Consider the following 19,059-nt stretch of genomic DNA (forward strand, 5'->3'; position numbering starts at 1 on the left):
AGCGGAGGTGTAGGAACATGTACATGCAGCGAGGAGGTCTACGTAGGCTGGGCAAGGTGGCGGGCGGGAGCAGCAGCAGCACCAGAGCAGGAACTACTACTAGTACTTAGCTGCCTCGAGCCTGGACAGTTGCGGGGGAGGAGCGGGTGTGACTGAGCGCCGAAGCTACCACGACTCCGCATGAGCGGGGTAGGCCGCTCATAGCGCTCAAGTCTCACGTCTCCTCTCGTTTGAAGACCACACATAACCTCCGTCGCTTAGTACAGGTGCTTCCAGTTGAGAAGTGAGTCCACCTGCTCCTGGGTCAGGTCCACGCCCGGCACGAGCCCGGGGATCTCCCCGAGCGTCTGCTTGTCGTGCTCGATCTGAGCGCGGAAGCCGGTCTTGTCGTGGTAGCAGGCCTGCAGGTGGATCTTCCGCAGCAGCTTGCGCATTTCCTTCTCGTCGTCCTTACTACACAATGACAAAAGGAATAAAGGTTCTAGTTAGCTCGATGCAATGACCAACTACAGAGACCCAGACAAAGTCGCACCGAAACATCGCGGGGCGTCGGTTCTCCTGCGCCTGCGTGGTATGATTGCGCTGCGTGCTCATGACGGCGACCTGGAGGGCCGGAGCCATGGCCACGACGCGCGGGACCAGTGCGAGCGCAGTCTGCTTGGCAACGAGGACGAGCGCGGTCTGCATGACGGAGGTGGGTTGAGATGACGTTGGCAGTGAAGATAACAGGCCACGCGTGCTGACAAGGCGGCGAATTCACGAATGACCTTAGAAGCGAAGCGGAACTGAACCGCGCGCGCTTCGCCCACACCCGAGTGAGTGCCTCGCGTTTCTAGCTTGTGACATAGACGTCCATGCATGGATTTGCTTTCCGCCCTTTCGCCCGACGCGACGCGATTCGTTTGACATTTCCTTGCGCTCAAGGAGTGGAGTGGAGCGTTTTCAGTACATGCACAGGATAGTTGATGTGAAGCAGGACTTCATGCAAGACTCGCTTGACGAACAGAAAGGTCTCGTACGCAAAGGTCTCGTTAAAGCATGGTGCTTTGCAAGTGGTGATGGATATGACGGTGACAGGCCGCGTGGAAGGCATGGAGACGTTCCTAGCTGCGGCTGTGGTATCGCTGGTGCTCCAGTCCCCAGTGACGGCATTGGCACCTCATCCTCGTCAGCCATTGCAGCAGGAGCGATATATCTATTATAGCCAATCGTATGACGTATAATCAAATCCAGCCAATTAGCGCGCACTTTTCAATCGCCATGAGCATGAGCAATTGGAGCAGCAGCGAGGACGAGGACGACGCCTCGGTGTGGTCGCCCACGCGGCTCGCAGAGGAAGGCGTGGCCTACCGCGTAGTGTACGTGCTGCCACTACGGCTGTTCAACTCTCTACTGTCAAAATCAAACTTTTCTCGCCGCAATACTTGCAGGAACGTGCTCGGCAGCGGCTTCGTCAATGACCGAGTCGACATCCAGCAGCTCGCTCTCTTGGTGCGCAATACGGACTATGCCCCAAGAGTAGGTGGCAATGGCGTTATTAAATTACTGCATTTATTGTTCAATTGCGCTCACTTTTTGTGGTGAATGCAGAGTTTCAACGCGTTGGTGATGCGCTTCCAGGCGCCAAAGGCGACGGTGCTGATCTACAAGAGCGGAAAGGTGCCCAGGTGTCTGCATGGTTCACCAAACAGAGTTTATCGAGCTGAATGGCTATGTAGTTTGTGGTGATAGGGGCTACAAGTGTAGAGAACGCAAAACTGGCTGCAGACAAGCTGATCTCCATCTTGAAGGTCGTTATTGAAGTTGTGTTCTGAGACTGCTGGCTGGCGTTTGCTGATGGAATTGTGCGTCTATGGTTGCCTGTTGGACGTTGCAGAAAGTATCTTTTCCGAGCGATTCTAGCCCCTTCACTGTTCGCAATGTGGTGGGGTCAACGGACGTTCGGTTTAGAGTTCGCCTGGAAGGCTTGGCGAGAGACCACATTCGCTTCTGCACGGTACGTTGCTGCTCGTTACGGGGCCTACTGCGTTTGAGGCTAACGTGCGTATACCTTTGCCGATGCAGTATGAACCGGAGATGTTTCCAGGGCTTATTTACCGCATGATGCACCCCAAGTGCACGTTGTTAATTTTTATATCTGGTAAAATTGTGATCACTGGATGCGAGGTGAGACGCTGCTGGACGGTTGCGGTGAATTGCTATGGCTGACTTCTTGTGTTGCTCTGTCTTTTATCGATGTGTTGCTGCATCAGTCCCCCGCTGAGGGTGAAAAAGCTCTGGGCAAAATCTTCCCGGCACTACTTCAATACCGACTGCGAGAAGACAGCTCCGACGATGAGGACGAGCAAGAAGACGAATCGATGAGCGACGAAGACCGATGGGTAGCAGAATCTGCCCCTATTTAACTGCGAGCAAATAGACCCAACTTACAATTATCTGCGACTGCGCACTACGCTTACCGCCAACTCGCTGGCCAGCACTGCAAAGCAGAGTTCAAAGATCGCTCTCCATGCCATTCACACGCTTCGAGCGAGCACGCCTGCAACTTTCAGTCTCAATCAGGTTGGCTAAAAAATAGCTCACGCTAAATAGTTGTACATCTGTGCGTTGCTGGAGTCTCGCTCGAGATACTCGCGGTCGATGAGGCTCTCGATGCGGCGCTTGATGTCGGCAGCCTTCGCGGGGAAACGGACCTGCGAGAAGATCTCCGTCATCAGCAGCGCGTGCGAAAGTTTCTTGCGAGCCTTCATGATGCGCACAATAGCAGCATCCACCTGGTACTGGCGGTCCCTGAACACGCGCTCGTGAGTGTCTTCGTTCTCCTTCTTGGTCTCCTTCATCTGGATCGAGTTGATCTTGATGCGGATGAACTGGTTCGTGAACTGGGCGTTGAACACGAACGAGTCGCTGTCATTCACATCCTTACCCTTCGGCACCTTCTGCAGCACGCGCGTTTTACCGCACGCAAGCGATTGCAACGTCCGTCGAAGCTCTCCATCCTCGATGCGCGTTTGCTCTTTGATCTCTTTGAAGGCCAACTCATCAGCTCCGTTGAAGCACAATAACACCACAGTCTGGTACAGCGAGACCACCAGCTCTTTTTTGCCTGACGGGAAGGTAGCCTTCACCACACACTGGGCGAGGGAGTGCTGCCACTGAAGCTGGCGACCTTGGTACTTGGACGAGTAGAACTTGTCAAAAATCTCCTTCAACGGAACTAGTGCAGCCGGCAGATTGATTTCAACAGCGGCGTACGGTGGCCAGAACCCTGTTGTCAAAACTTGGACTTGCATATCAGGAATACCACGGTTTCCGTGTAGAGTCTCCAGCGCGTGCCTACACACAACAAACTCGTCAAGCTATGTTTATCGTTACAGAAGACAAGAGTGCAGCGTACCTGCTCGCAGCGTGCTGCTGGAACTGAGTCATCACGTTTTGTGACAGATCGATATCCTTGAACATCCCCTCGAGCTGCAAACGAGAAGGAAAAAAAAAAACGTCAGTATCGCACTCCCGGGTTGAACACCATGTAGCAGAATTGCTCTCTTACCTTGTTCGTGAAGGAGCTACCGCACTCGGTCTTCAACTTTGACAACATGAGCTTTTCCAGGTCAAACGAAGCGCTCTTGCCCACAAGCAGGCGTTTTGCAAGATCTTTCTTGTAGAAGGCTTCAAACACGTCCTTGCCTTGAATGTACCGGAAAATAACCATAACGCGATCCAAAATGCTCTCCACCTCTGCTTCAGAGCCGCCCTTGTTGCCAGTTCGCAGTTTAGAGTCGACAAACTTTGCAACGAGTTCAGCAGGGCGGTTGGCACGGACGTTGATCGCATTCTCCATGGCAGACTTCATGGCGAACGAGAAGTCTGTGTTCGACTGGAACGAGTCGCTCAGCACCGCATCCAAATCAGCCTTAAGCTTGAGAACCTTCTCCACAAAGGTTTTCTCTTGCTTGTCATCCATCACCAACTTTGACACATTCTTCTGAATGTAGCCCGAGAAAGCCGTCTTCAAGTCGTTGATTGCATCCACACGGGCCAAAAGCGCGTACATCCGCTTCAGGTCCTCGATCCGACCTTCTTCCATGAGCGTTTCAAAGCCGCGCTCCAGCAATGTAACAACATGCGGCTTCAGCAACTTGTTTTCAACCACCGAAATCAGCTGCTTCTTCGTAGAGGCATCCAGATAGTGATTCACACGTTCATTTTCTTCATGCAGACGCTTCTCGACGTGCACCAGGAACTGAGGCACACTCGCGGACTCGACAGTCGTGGCACCTTCCTGCAGATAAAACCTCTCTGACGCCATCAAGAACGGGGTCTCAAAGTCGGCGTGATACAAATGCAGCGACAGCAGCATCCGCAGCAAGTTGTAGAGGTAGCTGCGGTTAATCGCCTCGCCCTTGCGTTCGTTCTCCACGAGCTCCAACAACGCGTCAATCAGCTTGGTCTCCAGGCTCTGACGCTGCACCAAGTTGTCGCGCACCACGTTGAGCCCCATGTCCCAGATCGACGCGATGTGAGGCGTCTGCATCACGTACGTGCGGTCCAAGTAGAGGAAGATGGTGCGGATCACCAGCATATCCTCACAATGATCCTCCCACAACCTGTGCACTGCCTCCAGGAACAAATTCATATCTCCGCCGGTATACTGCACCAGATCCTCCACTCTTTCACGAATATGCACCGCACACGTTTCTTCCAGTCTCGTATACAGTCTGCAAACACCAACCAGCAGCACAATTAGTAAAAAAACAAGATCAAGCTCTAAAGCCTTTTGCCACTACCTGGCAGCCATCTTCCACGTGCACATGTCCTCCACTGAGCGATAAAGCTCCTCCCTGCTAAGCGCTGACATCTGCTTGGCATGCACCGAGTGCACGGCGGCCTCCAGCGCCTTCCATGTGTCCTCCTCGAAGGATTCCGGCAGCTTGGGCGTCACTTTAAAGGGTTTGATGGTCATCTTCTTCTTCTTGGCGCCTAGTTTGAGCCCTGAGCCGCTGCTGCTACGCTCCTGCTTGCGGCCGAAGCCTGTGTGACCATTGGACGCGAAGCCTGTAGACGCCATGGGAGTCGTGGAGCGAGTTGTGGTCTGTAGGGGTGGGAAATTGGGCACATGCAGCGTCAAAAGGCGGGTTTTCGAGCAGAAAAAGATGACGGCAAGTGGGGGGAGGAGATGCAAGTGGGGAGCTCGCGGCGGGATTCACGGGGAACCGCGCGCAGAGGAGAGGGAGACGCACCTTGGGCGAGATTGGCCAACACTTCGATCGAGTCTTGTCCCTTCCCAAAATGATGCCGGATTTGAGCAGATTGATTATAATTAGTGTTAAATGTGTAAACTAAGTACAGATGTCCCTCTAAATCAGAGCAAGTGGAAATATGAATCGATTTCGGAGGGATTAGAGATGTGCAGGTGATCTGTACTGGATTATTTTTAATCAATAATCAGAAATAACGGGATATCGAAACGACGAGGTGCGCTTACATTAAATGAGGGATCTCTGTATGCGAAACAGAGATGGCGCGGAGCAGATGATTATGAAGGCCAAGCGCTAGGGAAGGAGGCGCATAGGTACATGCGAAGGTATGCTCATCGTGCTGCATGTGTTGGAGCTCCAGCTACTTCACGAAGCCTGGCCAACTTTAAAATTATGCGCGCCTTTATGGTATCCAATTCTGTCCCATTTTTCAAAGCAAGTTGAACTATCCCAGTAGACATCGAAACCCCTGAATCTCAGCAACATGTCCACTCGCGAGCATGACGAGGCTTCGGTTCTGCTTCGCGTGGCGACCACGGGCCCGGGCAAGAGCGAGTATTCATTTCCCGACCGCGGGCTGCGCTTTTCCTCCCGCTTCGATGGCGGCAACATGGCAAATGTGCAGCTGATGCCGTCGGGGGCGTTCAGCATCAAAGTGGCGGAAGATGCAGCGGCGTTCGGGCTCTCCACGGGGTATTCTACGTGGTTTTACTTCGAAGTAGAACGAGGGGGAGCTGACACCGAAAAGGATACCAAGCAATTGCAGGATCTACACCTGGTTCTGGCCAATCTGAATCCGCAGCGGGGGCTGTTCAAGAACGGCTACACCGTCATGTACAGCTCGGTCGAAGTGAAGGAGGAGGAGACAGCGAATACCACGTCTTCTTGTGTTTTTCAGGACGAGAAACGGTGGGCGAGACTGCCTACCCCGCTTAGTTTTGAAAAATTCACAGTGGAAATGGGGGACAGCATGCTAGGGGAAAGCGGCCAGGAAGCGAACGGTCCGCAGGCGAATTTGATTAGGGGAGCGGGGAATGCAACGTCGAAATCTGCCGACGTGAAAAAGGAGTTGAGAATTCGCGTGTCGTTCACGTACCGATTCAAGTTTGCAAGAGAGCGAGTGAGGTTTGCTTTCTGCTACCCGTTCACGTACACGAGGGTGCAAGAGGAACTTGCAGCTTTGGACAAAAGGTTTGCGAGACCAGAGGCTTTGCCAGCATCGGAGACCATCACGGCGATACCGGAGAACGTTTACTACCATCGCGAGCTTCTGACGCGATCACTTGAAGGTTTGCGCGTGGATTTAGTAACGATTTCTTCTCATGGCGGTATCTTAACGAGTAGAGGACCCCCGGATCGGCGGCAAGATACGCCTCAAAGCAGCCAGTGCTCTTCGCTTAAAAGTGCACGTTGTTTCGACCCGAAGCAGAAGAAAATGGTCGTCATCTCTGCGCGTGTGCATTCTGGAGAAACGCCGGCCAACTTTATGCTTGATGGCATGCTCCAGCTGCTGCTCCACCCCACTGACGAGATTGCCATCGCATTGCGACGGCACTTTGTTTTCAAGATCATTCCGATGCTGAATCCCGATGGTGTCTGCCATGGCTTTTATCGTACCGATACTCGCGGCGTGAACTTGAACCGAGTGTATGAGGACCCTCAGCGTGAGTTAGCTCCGTCCGTGTTTGCTCTGAAGGAACTTCTTCTTGAAGTCGTCGACGACTACGGAGGTGCTGATTCTGTCTTTGCGCAGAAGAATGTGGTCTACCTTGACCTGCACGCCCATGCCAATCGTCGTGGCTGCTTCATCTTTGGCAACAATCATCTCCCGGAAACAATCGTTGAAACGAACAGCGAAGCGATGGAGACAGCTATTGCTCGTCAAGTGCAGACCCAGCTCTACGCCCGGCTAGTAGGGATCCACACGCCATTCTTCGATTACATGGCGTGCTTGTTCGACAAGGACAATATGGCGCGGCACGATCTCCGAGACAACAACAATGCTACTACATCGCGCCAAGGCTCCAGCCGCGTGGCTCTGTATCGCGCTACTGGGCTCACGCACGTGTACACTATCGAGTGCAATTACAACGAAGGGCGTCGCAACCTCCGTGCTTCTTCACTGATGCCATCGTCGTCATCTCTGGCAGTAGTAGCACTGTCCAATGCAGGCCCAGCAAAGCGCTGCTTCAGCTCGAAGGGCCCAAAACGTGCCCAACCCGACAATTTGCGGATGCCGCGCCAGACAGCGCCAACCAGCGGCACTCGACTCTACCTCAAATACTCGCCTGCAGAGTGGAAGGACGTTGGCATGGGCGCGCTCATCGCGCTTCTGGACTTGTTTGAGCTACCTGGCGGGGGACAGCGGCTGGAGGAGTCTCCGTTTCGGTCTCAGGATGGCATTCGAAAGAACCTTCTAGCAGAAATCAAGGCCACAATTCCTGGCGAAGGCAGAGCTTCTGCAAAACCCAGCAAGATCAGCAAGCAGCAACCCCGGCAGGTTGTCAAGCAGCAAGTCAATGTTAAAGTGCAGCGTTCAGGGTTTGATAGTAGTGTACCTATTAGTAGCCGTTAGTACTAATATGCTTAGTGCTAAGACTAAGACTAAGCATATCTTTCCCAGCCAGCGACTTTGTAGTACTATCTGGCTTTGGCAATTTGAATTAATAGTACTAACTTCTCTACTAATTTCAGGGTTCTCAACGGTAGAGCCAACCCCCAGCTCGAGCATGCGTATACTCCAGCATTCTAGACTAAAAAGCGGCTAAAAATACCTTCGCATCCCGGACTTGTTTTTCAGCCATGTCCACCTCAAGCAAGATCCTGAAGAAGGCGAACGGCCGTACGCAAAGAATACCAGGTGTTCTACAGAGCGCACGGGATGCGATTTAGCGGCTACTACTTTCATCATGTCTAACCAAGAGCCTATGCCAGCTTCTGGCAGTGAATTGTAGCTCGTATACAGCGGAGCATCCAATCACTTGTGTCGAGCATTCGTAAGATAGTTTGACGACAGTGCTAATTAAGTGATATCATTGGTCAAAATTATCTGGCAAGCGCGACAAAACTGAAGCAGAGCGTAGTATACGAGTATAATGCTAATGCTTGAAGCGTGCCTACTCATTAATGTTCTTTATTTATTTTTTTCCCACTGGGTTTTATATTTTGTTCGCAACAAAGGGTTTCTCCTCACTGAGGTTTCCCTGGTCCTGCACCGAATTCAAGACTCCCAACCATGCATAAGTCAACACAATTTTCTAGGGAGTTCCATTATCGATTAAACAAAACCTGCTGAAACCTCTACCGACTCCTATCACTTGCCTACGGGGAAATGATCAGGTGGATAAACGCAACGAAATTGATCCAATGAGCAGACTGGACAGGCTCGCCATCATCTTGGTCGAAAATGAGACGCACGTTGCCTTGGGCGCCAACATTAAACGCATGTCCAAAGATTTTGTGGTTGTATGCCGCACACAGGCAGATGCCTTCGTCAAAAATCCACTTGCTCTAGGCTCAGGCTCCACGTCGACCTGTGATCGTGAAATTGCAGTTTGCCTTAGGTCGGTACAGGAAATCGCGACCTGCGTCCCGTACTTGACGCAAGAAGACCGTGGACAACTTCCACGATATCCCTTGCGTTAAGTCCATGCCGTAACCAACCAACTCGGCAGCAACAAACGCATCAATGTCACTTGAAGTAACAATGTCCGGTCGCCCAGGTAACTGCGCCGCATACTTGAGCACATTAAAAAGGCATAAGCCGGACATATCCGCTGCAATCGTGTGAACACCAAAAGAGTCGCTCTTACAAAACTCGTCGAAACGTTGAACACTTGAGGTTTTCCACCGATCCACTAACTCGACCTCTTGACGAAAATCGTCGTCAATTAGCGGCTGCCTTAGCTCCCAAGTGCGTTGGTACCAACGATTACTTCATCTATGCGACTGATCCACAGTACGTGGTACTCATCCCCACGAACCGTGTTGCGGTGCTCTATATGGCGCGCAATGTGCCAGGTCTGCTTCGTCGTTGCATACTCAGCATTCACAGTAGTGCGATTGGACCCGTAGTTGGTGCCGTAAATACGGTAATACCTCATCGGCGAAGCAGCTCTGTTACTAACTGTAACAGATTCGACGGTGCCACTAACTGTAACTGACTAAGCGGTGTTACTAACTGTAATTGACTCGGCGGTGCTACTAACATGTTCGGTACTTTCCCCCCATGCAAGTGACGTCACTTACCAGAGACAACGAGCTAGCCCGATCAACTGGCTGCAACGTCGCCGTCCTCCATTGTTTCGCCTGCAGTACCCCCTGCCATAGTACTCGCACTATCGCCTAGTTCAATCCCTGCGGCTGCAAGCTCTCCCCGAATCGCAGATCTGGCCTTCTTCTTTTCCCTAATGACGGCTGCCGTGCGATTCTTCATCCTACTTCACCTGCGCGTCCCCGCCGGAGCCTTCACTGGCGACGTCGCTGGCCCCTCTCAGCCTGTCGTCCTGATTCTCATCATGGCGTACCTCAATGTCCTTCTTTCCACGGCTGCGAAATAACCGGAACCAATATTGGATCAGCTAACTCGGGGCTTCCTCGACAGTGAATCTTCGACAATAGGGAGTCGCCCTGCTTTTAAATTGGCTGCCTTATTCTTGTTTTTATACTTGTCTTTGTAGGTCCCATTTCGGAGGTGCGGATTTTTATGGGGGAACGGATTTCACTGTCGTTGTCTGTACCGTACAGCCTCCCTTCGTCTTTACTTCCTCTGGTTCGAAATGATCACAGGATTGGGACATTTTTACCATTAACTACATCAATTTTTGCGTTCGATCGGTTCTGATTGGATCCAATTCAAGCTCTGGTTTTGCAGCATTCGAACGCCACTCGTTTCGGCACAAACGTCCCACTGATGCCCGAGCCATTCATTTTTCTGACAGGTCTCCGAACTGCTTTTGCTGCGTACACCGCCACACTCGCACTTTTCATTTTCTCATCCCGCAGCAATGGGCCTACCTAACCTTACAGACAGAGAACGCAATGCCATCATCGACGAGCTCCTGAAAATAAGCAACGACGGAAAACTGAAGCAAGGTGCATATGTAAAAGTCGGTGCGACGTTTGGGCGTAATCCAACGACTGTAAGCACAATTGGGGCACGGTACTGTGAAACCGTGGCGGGTGATCTCCCTGGAGGTGAGTCGGCCAGCTAGATTCGGCAGCAGAGCGGAAGAAAGCGGAAGGGCCGAGGCGAAACCCTCGCAAAGCTGGCTACTGTGTCTGTGGACGATCGGTCCGTTGAGCGACGTGCAGCGGTCGTGTCGGGGGTGTCGCGACACCAGATCCGCGAAGCCGTCAAAGAGGGGATATTATCGCGCCACACGGGGCTTATAAAACCGTCGCTGACGGCAGCCAACAAGCTCCAGCGTGTTGGGCATGTGCTGTCGTTTATCGACGAAACAACGATGAATTTTGAGCCTATGTATAACATTGTGCACGTTGATAAGAAATGGTTTTACGCTGACCGCGACAAACGATCATACCTGCTTCTAGAGGGCGAGGATGCACCGCAGCGGAGCCGCAAGAGCAAGCGTTTCATCCCCAAGACCATGTTTCAGGCGGCTCAGGCTCGTCCCCGATGAGTCCTCTCACATTTGATTTTTATAAAGTTATATTTAATATGTCTGGTTGCTCTCTAGAATTGACTCTCATCGCAAGGCGTATTGGGACGGCAAAATTGGGATCTGGTCGTTCACGGAGGAGTACGTCGCCCAGCGAAGCAGCGCGAACAGACCGAAGGGAACCATTTGCACACGCAATATCGACACAGTTGACAGAGATGTCTACAAGAAATATCTACTCACGCACGTTTTTCCGGCAATCAAATCGAAGTGGCCTCGACGATATCGCCACGAAATTATATTCGTCCGACAAGACAACGCGAAGCCACACGTACCAGTCGCTGACCCAGATATCGTGGCGGCTGGTACAGAAGGGGACTGAAATATCCGTTTGATGTTCCAGCCTCCCAACTCCCCGGATATGAACGTCCTCGATCTGGGCCTGTTTGCGTCGCTGCAAACGATCCAGTATCGGTCACCGATTCATGGTAATAAGGCCCGCATTACTGCGGTTGAGGAAGCGTTCAATGAGTTGAGCAGAGATAAGGCAGACAGTATTTTTCTCTCGCTACAGAGCTGCATGCTTTGCATTCTGAAGAGCGCTGGAGGTAATCAGTATAAGCTTCCTCACATTGGGAAGGCTAAGCTTCGAAAAGAGGGAAGACTCCCAGAGTCGCTTGGGTGTGATCAGGATGTCTACAATGAGGCCATCAAGTTCCTGGTATCGAGTAATAGCGCCAGTGTGTCATTTTTCGGTCACTGAACCTGCCGCAACACTGCATATTTCAACATCGAATACTTTCATTTTTTTTTATAAAATGCCACAGTTACCAAAACCTCGAGTCTGGAATACAGACTCCCTGTGATCATTTCCAACCAGAGGAGGTAGTTTTCTCTGAAGTATTGAACATAAGAAGTATTCAATTTAAAATATTCTTATCCAACCAACGGCCTAGATAATTAATGGACAGCACGTCAATCTGTTCCCCCACTCGTGCATTTCGCCATTGCGGGGCGGGGCACCATGGCTCCTAAAGCATCTTACACAAGTTTGACATCCCGTTGACAACACTTCACGATTGGAGGAGGCAAGAAAAGGATATAACCAACTTCGAGGGGCCACAGACAAGTAAGACGCTAACAGGACAGGGGGCAAAGAGCATCATACCTTTCGCACACGAGATGGTGACCGACATGAAAGATGTGCGTCGCGAAGAAGAGGTAACGCAAAATAGTATGGCTTAAGTAATTTGCTAATAGTACTAACGTATTATTCGTAAAGTATTTGTGCACAGAAAAGATGATAGAGTATATAAAACAAGAGCACCACGCTTGGTTAGATGCGTATCTAGCATCGAAATCAAGTGACGAAAGACGTGTGAATGCACTGATGCGCTTGTGTCAGCGGTTTGCACAGCGGTAACCATCAATTATTTTCGAATATTTAACAACTTATTCTGACAAAATTGGTGTATTAACTTTTGTTTAGACACGGGTTTTCAACGCAAAAGCCACAGTATGCCAAGCAAAATGAATCTTTATTGCAGCAGATGCATTTAAAATTTGCGGTCAAGTTTTGGAATGAACATAGCCATTTTCCAAGGAATGCTATCTACAATGTCGACGAAACGGCCATTTATTTTGACAATCCACCCCACAAAATTTGGGCCCTCAAGGGAAGAAGTGGATGGACGCAACTGTTTGGAAGTTTTATATTGAAAGTTTGTTTAAAATTGAAATAGAATCTCCTTCTGTCCTCCTTCTCGACAACTTCGACTCCCATGTGTCGAAAGGAGGACCGATTGTGCTAGCGGAGGCTACCTCAGCACTTGTGTGTCCTGTTCCATCAAACAGCACATCCGTCTGTCAGCCTCTTGATGTTGGGGTTATGGGTCCGCTCAAGAAGAATCTGACAGCCGGGTGGCTGTCTGAAAACAATAATGGTGCACGCACCGCGCAGCAAAAGAGACTTGCTGCGGTCAAGCGCACCATTTTAGCATGGAAAGACATTAGTGAGCACTGTGTTGCTCGTTTAGTTTTGAAAAAGCTATTCCGAGATATCCTGTTGCCCAATGATAGGATAGAAATACATTCTTTTTACCAATCATAAAGCACAAATAACTTAGGGGTACGGAATTTTTTGTCCAGTTGTCCCGTCTACTTTGTATGGCGAATACAGTATAATTCAGTGGGGGTACGGATTTCACTGTCGTTGTCTGTATACTTCTCCACATAGTGGTACACAATACCATGGCTACTCTTGGACTTGATAGTAAGTAGTAATAGGACCCCTTTAAACCGATAACTATGGTATTCACTATACCATAGCGGACACCAGAGTTGTTGCATGCCTGGCTTGTAGACCTGTCATCGCTACGCTATCCCTCAGACAGCTTCCTAACTCCTTTCACTATTATATCACTCACTTCGTCTTTTGACATCTACTACTCCATCTTCAGTCTGCTCTACTTCCCGCCAACCATTAACACTGTCGACGCGGCAGAGCGGCTTCTGGAAAAATCGCAACAGTATAGACCCATCACTGGCTATGTGTGTACGCGCAACGCTACTGTGACAGCATCCACATCCTCGGCATCGACCGCTCCAGAGCATTCGACACCATCGAAAGGCAGAAACTCAAGGTCCTGGAAATTTTCCTGTCCGATGACGAAGTCCACCTCATCCGTCTCCTACTCGCCAACACGACTCGATCACTGCGTGCCGGACGCACCATGCTTGACTCATTCAACAGCAACACTGGCACCCCCGCAGAGGGATTCACTTTCACCTATTTTGTTCGTATTTTACCGTAAACATATTATCGAAAGGCACCCCTTGCAGCACCAGGGATGCCCGCGCCATGGGTAAAGTCATGTACAAATAAATGACAATCACCATGCTCGTAATTTATATTAGCACGAAATTTATGTAATGTAGTACTTTGTTACCGGGGCGGCCTTCTCGCGCCATGCGTTACTGTCCATGTGCTCGAGGAATGAGGTGCCGATGAATGGCCACGTTCGTGGTGTAACGAATTGTCTGGTGGTAATTTATTCGTTGTGGCTTTGGACATGACATGATAGATGACCAAAATAGAGCGATTTGATAGGTTGAGTTTTTAGGACCGTCGCCTAGAGGGGTGCCTTTCGATATAAGTTTTACGGTACTTTGAGGCATCATTGCGAGAACTCTTCAGTAGAATATTGCTGTGCGAGGTGTCACGGCACGACTAATCAGAGTGAACGGTGTACATTGGTGTAAGCACTCTTCTACCAGTGCCGTTGGACGGCCTGCATCTCGGCTCTTGCGTTAGTACAGCGTTGGTAGGTGCATTGATGCCACACCGCTTTCCCATATTGGACATTTCAAACAGGCAGTGCCTACACGTAGCACAATGTGAGTCACACGGCCGCGTTGCCGGACCACATGTAAATCATTATACATGTACAGGCAGGAACGCCCGCCAGCTCGCTCAGTTGCTCGATCACATGATCGAGAGCGTCTTGCGTCACTGGAATTATCAGGCTTTGCGAGATTCACCGCTATTAATAACTTGGTATCATCTTCGAGGACTTGACTGTAGAAGGTTGACTAGCGTCCGTGCGTGCTGAGCCCGTGGCGCGCTCTGCGACACTGACGGGTGTGGTGGTGCACAAGCGGCAGATCCGGATCTAGCGGGGCAGATGGCACCTATTGAGACGAACGCTTTGATACCCGCGCTTCAGTGGGCTGTACCAGATGCTCAGCGCGGCGGTAACGGGCCGAAAGAATCAATTGCGGTGCTGGAGACGCCACAGATCAATTTTTGCGCTGGAAAGACGAGGATCGGAGCGATATAACGCGGCTCGCTTTCGACTAAATCTTGCTAACGATAGCACGCGCGAAGTGACAATGCTCACCGAAAATTGGTCTGTCTCAACGCAGTTATCGGGGAGACGAGCCTTGACACTGCATATAGAAATACTACAACGTGTACACTAGTTTTTGCCATTGTCTTCCGCCTTCGAATACGAAAATGCACCCGCTCGGCATGAAAATGCAAACCGAGCCAGCTGGCTGACGTTGGTGGCGACTTGGCCATCTGTGTGCGTGTAGGGCAAGTCACATGGTGCGACTCCGCCATGTGCAAAGCGCGTGGATGAATGGTGGCGAGGGGATCACAAGAGTCAGCAAAACTCGCATCCTCTTCCGTCGCATTTCTTGCGCGGCATCCGAGAGCGAGACAGCGTCAGAGAGAGGCGTCTGAACACGGTACTCGATTTGCCGCTCTTGAGATCACGGCACTTTTGGATTTTGCTGGACGGTGGCAAGGCATCGTGCACGGATCGGAGGCGTTTGACAGCGCGAGAGTAGACGCTCCTTGCATGTCGAGGCAATCGGCCAAAAGCATGCCAGAAAGCATCAACAAGCGACAGCTCAACATCTCAACGGGCGATAAAGAGTGCGTGATTCTTGTCTTTGTTGGCCTGGCGTTCTATCGTCGCGTAGGTCGTGAATTAATACCCGTCTTCATTTTGCTTCTAGGATTACCGTGGTCCCGTTGAACGATGAGGGCTACGACGAAATGGCCAGCCCTCCTCATGTGCGTCTTCGCACGGGCACCATCGGCAGCGAGGACTTTAACGACAAAGGCGCCAATCTGCACATCGATGTCGACAAGAACCAGAAAAAGTCGACGAAGGCGAACATGTTTTCGTGTGAGTGCCGATACTTGCTCTCAATTCGTAGAGCCGCCTCTAATTGGTACGCTTGATGCTTCAACAGCCGAGTTCCGTTTCAACGCCGAGCTTTCGCTCCGAGTTGCCTGCGGTGTGATCATCGCCTCGTTCATCCAGACGCGTGACCCGGACTACGATCCATCCATGGAGCACGACAAGAAGTGGTTCTTCTTCCCCGAATGGTACTATCTGGGCGGTCTCAGCTACTGTGCTGTGGCTGTCATCTTCTCCGCGGGCAAAAACGTCGGTGCGACGCTGACTCAAGTCTGCCAGGCGTTTTACGGTGTGGGTATGGCGCTTGTGTACAACCTCCTGCTCTTCTCGTTCGTTGATGTGCGCACGTTCAATGAGTCGTATGATGGCTATGTCTTGATCTCGAAAAAAATGTCGTTCGGCTCGAATGACTACTACGTCAACTCGCACAACTTCTACGCTGTGCTGCCGTGGATGGTGATCTTCACCGTCGTCATTCTACTGCTGCCGCTGGAGAGCAACACCAAGAAGTTCGCGTTGGCCAACAACCTTTACTTCAGTATGTTGATCATGTGTTGGATCACGGATTCGAGTTTCGCCTAACGAAATATTATTTTGTGGTCTGTAGCGCTGACAATCATCAACCCCACGGATCCGCTAGACTCGACGAAGCTTAAGGAAACCAACGACAGCTACTTCCAGACCAGCAACATCCTGAACAACCTGGCGATGTATTTCCTTGTGGGCTTTGTCGGCACTCTCATTTCGCTTCTCATCATGTTTATCCCGTACCCAATCTTGTAAGTACTATTTTCACCTCGGATGTATTGTCATTTTTTTCTAACCTATATTGTTTCGCACAGTGCCATCGCCAAGCTGCGCGATGAAACAAAGGATGCGTCAGGGGATGTTTTGGATCTGCTCAATGTCATTGTGGACTCGTACTGCTTCAAGAACAAGAATGTGGATCACATGAATTTCCTGAAGCTCAAGCTTCAGCGTAAGTTTGATGCGGCGTTGGCGCGCCACCGGAGGATGATTGCGTTGCTGGATAACGTGTGGTGGGAGCAGCTTTTCGGCTTTCACTTCTTCTTCAAATTCAATCGCTCAGTCACGAAAGGCTACGTTCGTCTTATTGGATCGCTGATTGCCGAGTTGCGATCCCTAAACAACGCCATGCAGCTCGAGCAGTACGACCACCTGCATGTACATGAAGGTTCTTCAGCGTGAGATTTATGTCATCCAGATGCGATCCGGGGACCTGCTGAACGAAATTTCGGGAGAAATTCACGCCTCCACTGAGCGTACGTATTATCGTGATTTTCGGATATTTATATCCTAGTTTCTCACTCAGATGTGTATTTTGAAATGCAGAGCTTGATCTTAAGGCGATGGATACGCTGCAACACCAAATGGAAAGTACACTTCGCCACTACCGAGAGGCTCAGATCCGCCTGCTCCAATCGCAGAAAGTCAAAATCAAGGATGTTGAGGGCAATGTGCCGCTGAACCTGTTCCTGTTTTCCCTCAACTCATTCTGCAGCACGCTGATCGAGTACCAGGGGACGCACAACAAGAAGGACTTCCATGGTGGCCGTCGTGCAAGGTCTTTCATTACATCGTCGATCAAGGATTTCTTCGCGACGCATCGTTACACTCGCGCAAAAATTCTGGAAGCTGCTCGAGTGTCGGTTGCCATCGTCGTCGGCATCTTCATGGCCGTGTACCTCTACGGCTTCAGCAACACCACACCTGCCGCTGTGGCCTACGTGATGGGTAATCATATCGGAGGTAGTTTTAGCGTCACGGTGAATCGTGTGGGAGGTGTCGTAGCCGGAAGTGTCGTGCCGTCGGTATTCCAGTTCTTCATTTCCCAAATTTGCGACCCCCAGTTCCTGAATGTGTTCCTGTCGGATTTGGTGCTCTTCGTCTGGGTTACGCTGTCCATGTACGTGAAATTTGTCGAGGGCTACAGTTCGTACGCTGGTGTGGTGTCGGCTTTCATTGCCGCGGGAGTTTTACTTCGCCAAACGGATGTGTGCTACTCCAACAGCTCGGACAGTTCGTCGACAATTGCGATCAGTTCGTACTCGAGTCTCGCACAGACTTCAGTAGGTCTGGTGCTGTTTATCGTGGTGGAAATGGCGATGTGCCCCGAGAGCGCCACCAGCTTACTGCGCAAGAATATTCAGCAAACACTCAAACTTCAGCAGAAGGCTTTCGAGATCCTTTTTGGTCACCACCTTTCGAGCTCTGGACAAATGAGTGAGGAAACGATAGAAGAGGTTCGTGACATTCTACAAGTTCAAATTCCAGCGCAAATTGTCGAGCAGCGAGCGCTATTGAAGGAGGCGGAAGCTGAGCCGCAGATGTGGCGACCCGCGTTTTCGAAACAAAAGTACGAATCTGTGCTAGACAGCATGGACCGCTTGCTCAACAACAACAATTTGCTGTTTAAGCTCGTTCGCTGGTACAACTACCGCGTGAAGCAGAACCTAGCCCAGACGAACTCGGTCGACATTCGCGACGTGGGCACCGAGAGCGCGCGCGTGTTCGACACGAACGGTGGACACACAACTCACTCAAGGTGGCAAGAGGCGAGCAACCAGTTTTTGTCGTCTGTGGGAGACACTTTCAACACGCTGCAAATGCTGTTCGGAGAATCGTTCCTGTACTCGGACCCGGATCAGACGGCCATCTTCATGCAGATGAAGGAAGCGTTCCGTGTAGCTGACAAGGATTGCAGCGGTGAAATCGATGCGGACGAAGTGGCGGTTATGCTTGAGATGATTTTTGTTCAGTCCGGTGCAGTGAAGCAGGACGAGATCACCAAGTACGTCGCGGATTTCATGGAAATCGTGGACAAGGATTGCAGTGGCAAGGTATCTTTTGAAGAGTTCATGGCTGCTCTGGAGGACGGTCTCAAACTCGAAGTGGAGGTGTACCACCGTCGAAAGCCCAAGGCAACAGCTCTGAAGCAGGCCCTGTCTAGCATCAACGAGGACAGTCGTGTGGCATCGCGCGCGTCTCGAGCGAGCTGCAGCATCACCTCATCCAACGGAACTGGCATGGCGAACATCACAGGCAGCATGTTCGACACCAACACGCCGAAGAAAGATGGTCGGATTCTGAGCGCTGTGTCTTCTGCGCAGAATACACCGAAGAAGAAGTCTGGTTACATGAAGCGAGCTTCAACCGTGATGACTTCGCCCATTCGACGCAATCACGATGTGCTGAACGTTGAGGACTTCACAACGAGCGATATCGCCGCTCAAATGAAGTCTGCGTATGTGGAGTGGCTCATGGAAGGTCACCGATTCAAGCGAGTTACAATGGAGGAGTTGCTGTTGCTGAATTGCCTTGTCAGTGGCGCCGAAGGTATTGCCAGGAACCTGACCCTCATGGAAGAGATCGTTGTTGCTTCATAGGTAGTGCAGGGATGCCTGCTATTCTAATAGTATACGTGAGTCCACTTCAAGTAATAGTTTC

The 19,059-nt window shown here is 51.0% G+C and overlaps 5 protein-coding genes across 5 annotated transcripts; 3 read left to right on the forward strand and 2 right to left on the reverse strand.

The window, feature by feature from the left end:
* Positions 1–257: 257 nt before the first annotated feature.
* KRP23_11639 (uncharacterized protein) lies at positions 258–687 on the reverse strand (the record flags this gene model as incomplete). The annotated part of the gene is made up of 2 exons (XM_067882205.1): positions 258–453; positions 533–687. 2 exons carry the CDS (start codon positions 685–687, stop codon positions 258–260), a joined length of 351 nt encoding a protein of 116 aa, XP_067740476.1.
* A 573-nt stretch (positions 688–1,260) lies between these two features.
* On the forward strand, positions 1,261–2,405 carry KRP23_11640 (TATA-box-binding protein; the record flags this gene model as incomplete). Its single annotated transcript, XM_067882206.1, has 7 exons — positions 1,261–1,358; positions 1,431–1,518; positions 1,591–1,659; positions 1,719–1,790; positions 1,877–1,996; positions 2,065–2,166; positions 2,253–2,405. 7 exons carry the CDS (start codon positions 1,261–1,263, stop codon positions 2,403–2,405), a joined length of 702 nt encoding a protein of 233 aa, XP_067740477.1.
* Positions 2,406–2,579: 174 nt separating this feature from the next.
* KRP23_11641 (Cullin-4) lies at positions 2,580–5,594 on the reverse strand (the record flags this gene model as incomplete). The annotated part of the gene is made up of 6 exons (XM_067882207.1): positions 2,580–3,336; positions 3,398–3,471; positions 3,551–4,718; positions 4,788–5,092; positions 5,241–5,339; positions 5,577–5,594. 6 exons carry the CDS (start codon positions 5,592–5,594, stop codon positions 2,580–2,582), a joined length of 2,421 nt encoding a protein of 806 aa, XP_067740478.1.
* Positions 5,595–5,742: 148 nt separating this feature from the next.
* Positions 5,743–7,833, forward strand: KRP23_11642 (Cytosolic carboxypeptidase-like protein 5; the record flags this gene model as incomplete). The annotated part of the gene is made up of 1 exon (XM_067882208.1): positions 5,743–7,833. One exon carries the CDS (start codon positions 5,743–5,745, stop codon positions 7,831–7,833), a length of 2,091 nt encoding a protein of 696 aa, XP_067740479.1.
* A 7,434-nt stretch (positions 7,834–15,267) lies between these two features.
* Positions 15,268–18,998, forward strand: KRP23_11643 (uncharacterized protein; the record flags this gene model as incomplete). The annotated part of the gene is made up of 7 exons (XM_067882209.1): positions 15,268–15,320; positions 15,404–15,576; positions 15,644–16,129; positions 16,199–16,370; positions 16,434–16,631; positions 16,753–16,874; positions 16,945–18,998. The coding sequence occupies 7 exons, from the start codon at positions 15,268–15,270 to the stop codon at positions 18,996–18,998; spliced, it is 3,258 nt and encodes a 1,085-aa protein (XP_067740480.1).
* Positions 18,999–19,059: the final 61 nt, after the last annotated feature.

The sequence above is a fragment of the Phytophthora ramorum genome (assembly GCF_020800215.1).
Source record: "Phytophthora ramorum isolate Pr-102 chromosome Unknown Phyram_PR-102_s0012, whole genome shotgun sequence".
Classification (NCBI taxonomy): domain Eukaryota; phylum Oomycota; class Peronosporomycetes; order Peronosporales; family Peronosporaceae; genus Phytophthora; species Phytophthora ramorum.